At 42.3% G+C, this 13072-nt stretch overlaps 1 protein-coding gene across 1 annotated transcript in view; it reads right to left on the reverse strand.

The window, feature by feature from the left end:
• Nucleotides 1-1392: 1392 nt before the first annotated feature.
• ETFDH (electron transfer flavoprotein dehydrogenase) overlaps nucleotides 1393-13072 on the reverse strand; it is a 50463-nt gene continuing 38783 nt past the window's right edge. The window contains exons 11-13 of the mRNA XM_068278862.1: nucleotides 11469-11651; nucleotides 8275-8496; nucleotides 1393-1910 (exon numbers count right to left, since the gene is read on the reverse strand). Of these exons, the coding sequence (XP_068134963.1) occupies nucleotides 1747-1910; nucleotides 8275-8496; nucleotides 11469-11651 (569 nt within the window). The 3' untranslated portion in view covers nucleotides 1393-1746. The remainder of the gene's footprint in view (nucleotides 1911-8274; nucleotides 8497-11468; nucleotides 11652-13072) is intronic.

A 13072-nucleotide genomic window follows, 5' to 3' on the forward strand; every position in this document is an offset into this window, starting at 1 on the left:
CATAGACATACTATCTCATATTTGACATTCCTCTCATTCATTTTGTAGTATGTAGACTGCTAGTCCCCTATGACATACACTGTGTACGAGGGTTGTCCAGAAAGTAAAAGCCGATTTCAATTAAACAGTTAAACTCTTCGGCCTGGAACCCACTGAAAACCGCAAACGCAAAACGCAACCGCTAGCGTTTTGTCTGAGCGGTTTGCAAGCGGATTCATGCGCGTTTTTGGTCGTGTTTTGCAACATTGTATTTTTTTCCCCAGCGGGTGCCTAGCGTTTTGCGTTTTTATCCTGATTGGTCCTGTGAATTATTTTTCATTTTGTTACAGTGTGCTGAACCGCAAAACGCTAGCAAAACCGCTCAGTTTAGGTTTTGCTGAGCGTTTCCGCTAGCGGTTCAATACTTTACATTGAAGCGCTAACGCTCCCAAAATGCTGCAGGTCCTGCGTTTGCGTTTCTGAGAAACGCAAACGCTCCTGTGGAAGTTGCCCCATCCATTAACATTAGCCCAGCGTTTTGGCAAACTGCTAGCGTATCGCAGTGCTGCCAAAACGCTGCCAAAAGCGCTCCTGTGGGTTCCAGCCCTTCCAGGGCAAATATCTTTCTTAAAAACTGAACTCAATTTTGATTGCTGGTAACATTACCTTACGAAGGTGTGGAATGCCGAAACATGGTGCAACATTACCAGCACACGAGAGTCCAACGGTAATGGCACCCAGGATCCAATTCCATCTGATCCATCCATTGCCGATGGCCATGACTGTTTGAGGCTGCACCCACCTGGGACATATTGAAGGGCTATATGCCCAGCTACATGCTTGTTTTTACAACCACACAGTAAGTGCATCTTTTATTGCGCATTTTCCTTAATAAAGTGTTATTTCACCACGGAGCACTGCTCCTCTCCACTTTTATTTGAAATCTATGCACTAGCAGGAATAACAGGAAGTAAACCGGGAATAGATTTCAACTGCCTGTGTCCTTGAACATTTGATTTTAGACACAGCATCTGCTGATTATTTCTCTAAAATCAGCTCTATTTATTTAAGCATTTATTATATCTTACTACAAGGTTCTCAATCCCTTTGTTGTAGTAGCATCACACATCACTTGTAGATTAAAGGAGGGATGTGGGCTTCATGTTAATGCTGTTGAACAAGCAGTTACTAGCGTTCTGCAGCAATTTGACAAGCAATGCATGGAAAGGTTAACCTTACAGATGCAAGTTGTATTACATGGAAATTATAACTTTCCTGGCAGATAAACAGCTGTTTCTTTTTGGATAACCCTGGTAGATGCATCCCAGCACCCATATTTTTATAGTTTCTACAGCTAGGATATGGTTATGAAAATGTAGGTACATATCAGTAATATTAAATACATACACAAAATTATATTTATAAAAATTATTTTTCTGGCACATAAAAAAATTTCTGGACATATAAAGATCTTCTGTTGTAGTTTACATCCATAAATAAGGCATGTTCCAAGGTTGGCGCATAGCAAGCCTTGCCACTAAACCTGTTAAACAGAATTAAGGCAGTTCTATGATGCAATAAATCACTTTTAACACAAACATCAAATGCCCAGTCTAACTATGTTAGTGCAATTCCAAGAGCAAGCAGTGGAACCGCTTGGCTTGCCGTCACATTCAGTCAGAAGTTTAAGAATTAATTGCTTTCTGTTCTGGTCTCAGGATGTGGAGTCAGTCACAGAAAGGATAAAATACTGCTGCCCTGTGTATATTACATTCCGTTGTAAGCAGGTCCTCCGCCTCCTTCTGGCACAACCCAGTTAATATTCTGACTTGGGTCCTTGATGTCACAGGTCTTACAGTGAACACAGTTCTGAGCATTGATTTGTAACCGTAAGCCTTCACCTGATTCTAATGGGACATATTCATAAACACCTGTACAGAAAACAAGAGATATTCCAGATGGTTAATGGATGTAGGCATGCAGTAGCTGGTTCTGATTATGCATGGCTAAAAAAGACACATCCAAGGAGGAAAAAAAAAAAAGATCTACTTACCTGGGGCTTCCTCCAGCCCCTGGCAGCCTATCTGACCCTTGCCACAGCTCCGGTGTCACGAGGTCCCCTCGCCAGGTTGGCATCTTCTGGGCCTGCAAAAGTGCTGCACCTGTGCAGAATGTTCCAGGCCACGTGAGCGTGATCAAGAGTTACAGATAGGCTGCCAGGGGCTGGAGGAAGCCCCAGGTAAGTACCGTATAATTATATACTTATAGTTCCGAAGTGCAACTGTCGGTCATAAAATCAAAAATTAATTATTTATTTTTATCTGGTAAACAAGTAATAGGGATGCTAACCAGACAATCCAAAAGTTAAAATCACTATTACTTTTCTTGTTGATAAATGATCATTTCCCAGTTTACCTGACTTATTTGGTACACACAAAATTTGGTACACAAAAAGGAAGTTGCAGGGCATGTTGGGTTGTTCTTTTTTGCTTCTCTAATTCCCCTCAGACTTAACTAATGCGGCCCGATTGGCTGAAGCCTCTTTCCCTCCTGTTTTCCCCTCCCACACCTCTGTTCCTCTCTGATTGGCAAATATTTCTCATGCTGAGACAATGGACTTTCTATAGTGGAGGGTGGGCAATGCATCAGGCAGAGGAGAGTAAGGGAGGAAATGACATAAGGATTGGCTTCAAAATAGCCACACTTAAAGAGACACTGAAGCGAAAAAAAAAATTATGATATAATGATTTGTATGTGTAGTACAGCTAAGAAAAAAAACATTAGCAGCAGAGACACAAGTCTAATATTGTTTCCAGTAAAGGAAGAGTTAAACTCCAGTTATCTATGCAAATTAGCCATTGACCTTTACGACTTTCAAAGTCTCAGAGAACTCTTGAGATAATAAGATTTAAAAGACATTGGCCTCAATTCACTAAGCTTTATCAAACATTTTATCAAACGTTTGATAATTTAAATCATGGGTAAAATCTAATTTTGAATTCACTAAGGTGTTAAATATTTATAGAATGTTTTATCAATAAGCAGTTCAATAAAAATATAACACCTTAGTGAATTCAAAATTAAGCAGGCCATACACTGGCTCGATTCCCGGCCGTTTCGACAGCAGATTCGATTCTGGGATCGAATCTGCTGCCAATCGTTCGCGGTAAACGCAGCCGCCGATCCGATTTCCTCTTGAAATCGGATCGGTCCGTCGATCGCGCCGTGCGGGAAATTACCCTCGATCGCCCGCGGGTAAAGTGCGCGTCGCTAGCGGCGGCCGATCAAGTATACATTACCTGAGGCTGGCTCCCGGGCGTCTTCTCCGCACTGCACGGCTCTGTTCCGGCTCCATCCATCCCGGCGCTTCCTGTGTCACTGCAGTGACCAGGAAGTTCAAATAGAGGGCGCTCTATTTGAACTTCCTGGTCACGGAGTAACACAGGAAGCGCCGTAATGGAGCCGGAACAGAGCCGTGCAATGCGGAGAAGAGGACCCGGAGCCAGCATCAGGTAATGTATACGGGGGGGGGGGGGGGGGGGGGGGGGGGGGGGGGGGGGGGGGGGGGGGGACAGGCGGCAGGAGCAGCTCAGCAGATGGTGAATCGGTTTCAGGCTGAAATCGATTCACAATCTGTTTGCAGTAAAGGCAGCCATACGATCCCTCTCTGATCAGATTCGATCAGATAGGGATCTGTCAGCTGGTCGATCTAATGGCACATCGACCAGTGTATGGCCACCTTTAGAGTTTACCCATGAGGTAAATTATCAAACGTTTGATAAAGTGTTTGATAAAGCTTAGTGAATTGAGGCCAACGGCCTTGATTCATAAAGCATTACCTCATGCAGACTTTCCCGACCACTTAGAAATGTCTCAATTCATAAAGGCTGTTACTGCATGAAAAGCTGACATTACCGACCAGGGAGATAAATTACCGACTTGGCTGCAGTTACCTCCAACACGTCAGTAAATTGTCAGAAAATGTCAATTCATAAAGCCTGCAACAAGCGATAAGCCTGGTGATAGTTACCAACATCTCTGGTGAGGCGTTAACAAGTTACCGACAGCTCTGATGAATGCAAAGTACAGAGAGCCGAAGTCTGCTTGAGCCATCTGTGGAGAGAGCCAGAGAGCCGTCTGTGTGAGTCATTTGAGCAGGCAGGAAAAGTCTGTGCGAGTCATCTTTCTGAGTCATCTGAGTGAGTCATTTGTGCAGGCAGGAAAAGTCTGTGCCAGTCATCTGTCTGAGTCATTTGGGGAGTCATCTGTGCAGGGCAAAAGAGAGAATCGCCACACTGCTCTACTCTACCGCTCAATGGGCTGCGGTAATTTACCGACTTTCAAAGGCAGCTGGGGAAATCTTTATGAATTAGCACACAGACCGGGAGAATACCAAGTGCGGTATTTTCCCGACAAGATTTATTTTTATCGCACTGCTTTTTATGAATCGAGGCCAATGTATCTTTTTTTTCCTCTGCAGGGAAGGTTGTACAGAGCTGGCTAGTGAACTTTTGAACCCATTTAAAATGCGGAGTAGTGTCTAAACTGCAAATATTAGAGAATGATGCAATGTTATAAAAAACACTATATAACTGAAAATAAAAATATTAGAATATTTTCTTTGCTACTAAAATTCTAGTAATTATCCGTACTACACAACCAATTCATTATATCATAATATTTTTTTTTCGCTTCAGTGTCTCTTTAAAGGGCTCTATTCACAATACTTCTCATAAGTGACTTATTTATCACCTTATTGATAAAAAATAACCTTTCAGCACATTTACAAGCAGAATAATCACTCAAAGCAAGTTGTTCCTGATTAACTTCATTTCAATATTACTTTTCTTACCTTAATTATATTATATTTTTGCTCTTTGGGAGCTTAACAATGTAACATAGATGAGATGAAAACAGGTGAAAAAGCTTTGTGAATCATGCGCAAAATGGGAAATGCTAAGAAGGATTTTCTCTTTTTTTACTGTAGAAAAACACTAAAATAATAATGTGACCAGTGCAATACATATGTTGTGTACGTAGAGCAAGTATTTATCTACTTATATATGTGGGTTTTTTTCTGAGGTAGTATGGCTGACAGCTCCTCTTTCAGCTGGAATTTTTTTTATTGACTGAAGTATAAAGGTGGCCATACACTGGTCGATGTGCCATTAGATCGACCAGCTGACAGATCCCTATCTGATCGAATCTGATCAGATAGGGATCGTATGGCTGCCTTTACTGCAAACAGATTGTGAATCGATTTCAGCCTGAAACCGATCACAATCTGTTCAGCTGCTCCTGCCGCCTGTCCCCCCCCCGTATACATTACCTGAGGCTGGCTCCCGGGCGTCTTCTCCGCACTGCACCGCACCGCTGTTCTTGCTCCATCCCGGCGCTTCCTGTGTTACTCCGTGACCAGGAAGTTCAAATAGAGCGCCCTCTATTTCAACTTCCTGGTCACCGGAGTGACACAGGAAGTATAAGCGTACACTGGGACATGCGGAAATGCGGTGCAGCGAGGAGAAGAGGACCCCGGAGCCAGCTTCAGGTAATGTATACATGCTCGGATCGGGCCCGAATCGTACGCCGCAAGCGACGCGCTCCTACCGCCGGGCGATCGAGGGTAATTTCCCGCACGGCGCGATCGACGGTCCGATCCGATTTCGGGAGGGAATCGGATCGGCGGGTGCGTTTAGCGCAAGCGATTGGCAGCAGATCCGATCCCAGGATCGAATCTGCTGTCGAAACGGCCGTGAATCGAGCCAGTGTATGGCCTGCTTAAGTATACCCAGCAAAGTTAATGGATGCACTTGGGGACCAGAAGGTTTTAATGACTGCACTGCATACAGTATTGCAGCCATTAACCCCTTCTGTCCCTTAAGTGCAGCCAATACCTCCTTCAGGCCCACAAGTGCTGCAATTATTCACTTCCTTGTATGCAGCCCAGTATTTCCTCCCTGCCCCTTTCCTTGTTAATTGTTGTGGACAGGACTTTCAGACCTGTGTTTTCTTGCAATTTATTTTCCTCAAAGTATAACTTACCACTCTGTAAATTGCTGCAAATGGGAAAGTCCCTATTAGTACACACATTACGCAGTATGCTCAGTGTTGCCTGTGACTTGTGTACAAGTCGACCCCTATACTTTTATGAAGTGAATCAGACCTACATTTCTAGACTTCTACTTGAGTATATACAATAGATTTTTTTCTTTTCTCCTTGGACCTGTCCTTTAAAGAGACTCAGAGATGACGAACATAATAGATTTATACATACCTGGGGCTTCCTCCAACCCCACCTGCATGGATCGCTCCCACGCCGCCGTTCTCAGCCTTCTGGATCGCCGGTACCGGGTCCCGTAACTTCGGCCAGTCAGGGCCAGTTGATGCAAGCGCAGTGCACTCCCTCCGTACTGCGCAGGCGCCGGAGAAAAGGAGAAAGTCACTGTTCATGCAGAAAACTGACCATGTCTAGCCGAAGTTATGAGACCCGGTACTGGCGATCCAGAAGGCCGAGGACGGCGGCATGGGAGCAATCCATGCGGATAGGGCTGGAGGAAGCCCCAGGTATGTATAAATCTATTATTTTAATTCATCACTGAGTCTCTTTAAGGCTGCACAAACACTTTCCCAGTTGTCCCCCTCCATTTCAGCTTGTGGACAACACACCACTCAGTACCTAACACTGCAGAATGTTCGATACAATTATTATAAAGGACTGTTCACCTGCCCACTGAGAGCTAGGCAGAAGATTTGTAATCAAAAACTCATCTTGCAGAATCACTATACAAGGCAGGAAAACAATTGCTTATGAATGCATTGCGTGAAGTTAAATTCAACTCTGCTCAATAACAAGAACTGATGAAAATGATGAACTCTACACATTAAAAAAACTCCAAGATGGGTTAAATAAAATAATTAATTTAGTTCTATCAGTTACTGCAAGTAAGGGCCGATACATACTAGCGTTGCATTTGTGTTTTGAAAGCTGTATTCTCATTCACTTGAATAAAATTTGTGGCAAAACTGTTCATGGCGATTTTGCTGTGAGGTTACTGTGATTCTCACTCTCACTGTGTATCAGTCCAAAACCTTGAATACTGTTTTTTCCTTGCTTATAATCTACTTCGGAAGATCGCTAAAGACAGCATGTTCTGCCCTGTAAGCACTGCATCATGGAGTGACATTAAAGTGAACCGGAAATGAGCGTGATGTGGAGGCTGCCATATTCAGTTCCCTTTCAACAATACCAGTTTCCTGGCAGCCCTGTTGATCTATTTGGTTGCAGTAGTGTCTGAATTACAGAAACAACACACAGCTACTCTCATCAAATCTGACAATAATGTCAGAAACACTTGATCTGCTGAATGCTTGTTCAAAGTCTATGGGTGAAAGTATTAGAGGCAGAGGATCAGCAGAAGAGCCAGGTAACTGGTATTGCTTAAAAGAAAATAAATATGGCAGCATCCATATCACTTTCACATCGGGTTCACTTCAAAAGGACTTTATCATCTCCAAGGATAAAAAGTGAATTTGATCGGGACAATTTTCTTTTTTTGGGGGTGTATCTATTTTGGTATTCTAGTACCAAATTTTGGGCCTATTGGCAATGTGCCATCAGTCATTGATACTGATCACTTATTATTATTACTGGGGTATAATACATAAGGTCAACATTTTTTTTAAAGAACTGGCGTTTACAAAATATTATGATCATTAATATTTTTATGATGATCACTGATAATATCTCTGCTCTCTTAGGGCTAGAATTATTGTTTTTTAAGTTTTCTTTTGTTTTCAACTAGATTTTCTATATGTCATACAGAAGTTCTTTTAAGTTTTTTTTTACATTACTATAGGATTATACATAATTTAATAATCTTTCATTAAATTTAACAAAATGATTTAATGAGAATGTGTGGCTGAATATTTTCATTCAATGTATTGATTTGCAAAGCTGACCTGATGAAGTTGGTGTTGTCCCACGAAACACATTGCAGTTGTGCCTAATATATCGTTCACCGTTTGTGAATACTACTTCCTCAATAAATAAGTGAATACTCACACTCCTCTCTTGAGTTTTTATTATTTTACATTTCGATATATAAGCGTCTCCTAGTTTATGTTATTGTTTTAGTAAGTTTAACTAAACAAAGACATTTTTCTTTTGCCATGTTCAGTCCTAAAACGCAATCATGTTCATTACTAAAATGTCTCTGAAATATCTGTTTGGCTGTTTTAATGCATCAGGACCAACTGCAACTAAATATAGGCTCTTCTTAATATTCATCTACTCACCTGCAGGGCAGAATCTCTGCTCTGGGCCATCATATATGGCTAGATTGTTATTGACGGGTACGCTGTCATCTCGTAGTGTCAGGTGTGCTGGCTGGTCATGCTCGTGATTAGTACCACTTAATGCAACAGATGACAATAGATCAAAGCTTATCTTCCCATCAGGTTTGGGGTATTCAATAGGTGTGCAATCCTTTGCTGGTTTTAGCTGACCAGAATCCAAACCTGGTGAAGAACAGGGCAGTCATTACCACAATAAAATGAGGGGGGAAAAACCGATTATATGCTCCCATCAGCGAAATCATACATCAGGCTTAAAAGGAATATACTGTAATGAAAAAAAGGTAAGTTTAACTTACCTGGAACTTCTACCGGCCTGCCACAGATGTCCTGTGCCAATGCCGGGACAAAGCGATCCCCTGGTCCCCCACCGCTGCTCGCTTCATGTATTTGCGACTTTAATGCTGCAAGCATCCTAATGAGGCTTCCCACGCTGTCCTCTGGTCCCGCATTGCCAAGGGCTTGTTGGTGATCTGATCGGGGGCCATGCTCCTCTTCACCCAGAAGGGTGGCCGTACTGAGTGAGTACGGCCGCGCCTGCGCAGTAAGCTGGAGCCGTTTGTGTATGAGTTTGTGGCTCTGTGCTATGGCGCAGGCACGGCCACACTCATGCCAGAAGAGGATTGCAGCTGTTATCAGCTGGAGGGTCCACGTGTGGCAACAGGGGACCAGAGGACAATGAGGGAAGCGTCGTTCGGATCCAGAGGCTTCTCCTTGGGTATGTATGTGTTTCTGAACCTGGTATTAGGCTTGGGTTCTACTTGTATATTATGCAACCCCTTCAGTTTAGCCTCTAACCTCTAAAAATAGCTAAAATTAATGCCACAATTTATTTAAAACTACACACCTAGATTATGAATACAGAACTCAGGCCCTCCATAGCATATTCATTAGGATTCTAACAAAATACTAAAAATTCTATTTTTAACCAGATTTATCATGGAGTTTTGTCATATGGAGTTTCTTATTAGATCTATTATGATAATACTAAGTGATTTTATTTAATTAACATTCTAACAAAATAAAAATAGGGAGCATCCACTTTGCCACTAAGCGCAGGTGTTAAAAACTACAAGCACTGCGCAGCTAATTATTCATGAAGGAAGTGGCAATACCTGAGCTATCTATACTGAAACAGAGTACATAGTCCAAGCAAGAAATTTACGGGCAGTTCTGTGCTTACAGTTAATTTTCCAAATGGATTGCCGGCTGCAAATTGAATTGGAAATTCAATTTTTTATTAACATAAAATTACTGTATTAATTTTGTAGGGAAGGTGGAATTTCACTTTAAATGTACTAAATTGACAAGATGCATGGAAGTAAAATACCCCTTGGGTATGGATTGAGGACCAAGTGTTTGTTTCTTTTCAGGAAAGTCATTATTTGCCTATTAGAACATGTGTTTAAACAGGCAAAAACCTAGTTTCCTGAGAAGAGACACACTTAGCCCCACCCTTCTCGCAAGCCTTTCATTGGTTTAGTTTTGATAAGCATCTTCATTCACCAGTTGGCGCTCAAAGGAGGAGCAAAGCATGACCTTACCCAGGAAAGACATGATTTATATTTACAGCACTGCACTTTACTCTTCATTTATGTATATGCCTGTAAGTCAACTATACGGTCAGGTTTTTTTTATTATTATTTTAACAAGCTCATTTAAAGGGGCACTATGGCGAAAAATTGTAAAATTTAAAATATGGGCAAACATAAACAAATAAGAAGCACGTTTTTTCCAGAGTAAAATGACCCATAAATTACTTTTCTCCTATGTTGCTGTCACTTACAGTAGGTAGTAGAAATCTGACAGAAGCGACAGGTTTTGGACTAGTCTATCTCTTAATGGGGGGATTCTCAGGGATTTATTTATTTTCAAAAGCCCTTAGTGAATGGCAGTTGCTCTGTCCAACTGCCAAAAAACTGTGTAGGGATCAGGGAAGCTGGCCAGCATCAATGTTTATATGATTTTTAGGGAGTGTCTTTATAAAGAATAAAAGTCTTGCTGAGAATCCCCTATGAAGAGATGGACTAGTCCAAAACCTGTCGCTTCTGTCAGATTTTTACTGCCTACTGTAAATGACAGCAACATAGGAGAAAAGTAATTTATGGTTCATTTTACTCTGGAAGAAATGTACTTCTTATTTGTACATGTTTGCACATATTTTAAATTTTAAAATTTTTCGCTATAGTGCCCCTTTAAATACAGTATCACATATTTAAAGTCAAGCTTTGTTATGAATCTGTGCATCCCCTGAGCTGAAACAATCTTGCTCTGTTAGGGACAGAGCACACTGTTGCATTGGTCTGGCACCTGTGTTGCTCACTATTGCAGCACTGACCCCATTCAGATAGACTGAATGGGAAAACGCTGCGTTGTGCTCAGAAATGCATGCAGCAGTGTATTGTCAGAACACACTGCTGCACAACGCTTAAAGGGAACCAAGGGCCACTTTTTTTCCTGGTTTCTAATAGCTATAGGAGTTGCAATGTTCACTCCTCCTCTTTTAAAGTGGATCCGAGATGAACTTTTATTTATTGCACAACTGTGTTCCTTCCATATAGTTTATAGGTCATTCCTCAAGCCAAATACTTTTTTTTTTTTTGTTTTAGTACTCTAATCCCCTATAAACTAAACAAGCCTCGCCCACAGCTTCTCCAAAACGCCAAGGCACTCAGACCCATGTAGCAAGGGCTTATGGGAGCTCAGTCTGGGCAGGAGGAGAAGGAGGTTACTAGCCAGAGATTTCAGAGGCAGAGGGGAGGGGGGAGGGGGGAGTGAATTTTTTACAGACTGAGGGGTGGAGATGCAGTTGCAGATTACCTGTGTAATGATGACAAACAGAACATGGCCGCTCTCATTGCATCACAGGATTAAATCAGATTTGCTGTGTGAACTATGTAAACTTTAGATAAGATATATAGACAAGTTACTTGTTATAGTTAGTTTTTCATCTTGGATCCGCTTTAACTGCCCATTATTTATCCAGGGGAAGGTGTGAAAATAGCATTTGTGACTTCTGTTAACTCTTTGAAGCACAGTGTCCAATTTCTCAAAAAAAGGCCTGGTCTTCAGGGGTGTTTAACACTGCAGTCCTCAAGTTGTTAATAGTACCCCCCTCAGACAACTTCTTTGGGTACCTTTATGTTTCAGTGTCCAAGGCTCCTTCCCTCTAAATATCCAGTAGAAAATGCCAGTGTAGAACATGCCTCCATACAATCCTAGCGTGCTATGGCAGGAAGGTCTAATGTTCCTCACGGAATACAGCTCTTTCCACACCCAGGACTTCTTCAGACTCTCTTCATACTCTGGCAAATACAGTCCTACCATCATAAGGATAAGAAAAAAAACACAATTCAAGTGTTAGATCTTGTAGCGCATCCTTGCAAATGCCTACACTTTATTAATACAGTTAGAATGTTTAAGCATTATTTTAAAGAACTCAAGTAGAACATTTCTGTTAGGCAATAACCAGAAAGATCATCACCTTACCTAAATTAACTTATTTTCCTCTTCAAATACGTTTGTTGAATTTTTCAATATTAGAAGCATAACTGATTTTCCATTCTGCACTGGATGTCAGAATCTGGGCGATGGGGCAGCTTCATATTTTGTAATAATCTGCTAGGGAATCTCAGTTTTCCCTGGACCAAAGACAGTTTTCTGGACCTGCATCTACATTCACAATGTATCATATACTGTGCATTGCTATTAAATACTGTATAGACCGTAAACATATGTCAGCCAGGAAGCCTTATTTTATTATTCCAATCACATCATTTACTTTGATCTGACTGATCACCAACAATCATTTCAGGACCACTAAGGCTTAGCTCACACCGCTCATTCCCTCCAAAAAATGCTACATGCAGCACGTTTGCAATTTTAAACAAATTGCAATGCTGTTTTGGGAATATCCTCATAGGGTGACAACGCACTAGCGCTTTGCTGATCTCCTGGCGATCAGCAAGCGCAACACAATCGCAGACAATGTTAACCAAACCTAAAAGGTCTCCATCAAGACAAGATATAAGACAGTGTTCTATCTTAACACACTTCTTGTAAATATTATTATCATTTTTTTTTTTTTATAGCGGTACCCATTGGCTTTAAAGGGATACTGTAGGGGGGTCGGGGGAAAATGAGTTGAACTTACCCGGGGCTTCTAATGGTCCCCCACAGACATCCTGTGTTGGCGCAGCCACTCACCGATGCTCCGGCCCCGCCTCCAGTTCACTTCTGGAATTTTTGACTTTAAAGTCAGAAAACCACTGCGCCTGCGTTGCCATGTCCTCACTCCCGCTGATGTCACCAGGAGTGTACTGCGCAGACACAGACCATACTGGGCCTGCGCTGTGCGCTTTTGGTGACATCAGCGGGATCGAGGATACGGCAACGCAGGCGCAGTGGTTTTCAGACTTTAAAGTTTGAAATTCCAGTAGTGAACTGGAGGCGGGGCCTGGAGCATCGGTGAGTGGCTGCGCCAACACAGGATGTCTGCGGGGGACCGTTAGAAGCCCCGGGTAAGTTCAACTCATTTTCCCGACTCCCCTACAGTATCCCTTTAAAGCCAATGGGTACCGCTATAAAAAAAAAAAAAAAAAGGTCAGATACTCACCTAAGGGGAGGGAAGGCTCGGTCCTAATGAGCCTTCCCTCTCTTCTCCCGGTGCCCTCTGTGCTGCGCTGGCTCCCCCGTTCGCGTCCGCCGCCGCAGGGACTTCGGAGGTCTTCGGGAGCACTCG

This window comes from Hyperolius riggenbachi, chromosome 1, assembly GCF_040937935.1.
Source record: "Hyperolius riggenbachi isolate aHypRig1 chromosome 1, aHypRig1.pri, whole genome shotgun sequence".
Taxonomy (NCBI): Eukaryota; Metazoa; Chordata; class Amphibia; order Anura; family Hyperoliidae; genus Hyperolius; species Hyperolius riggenbachi.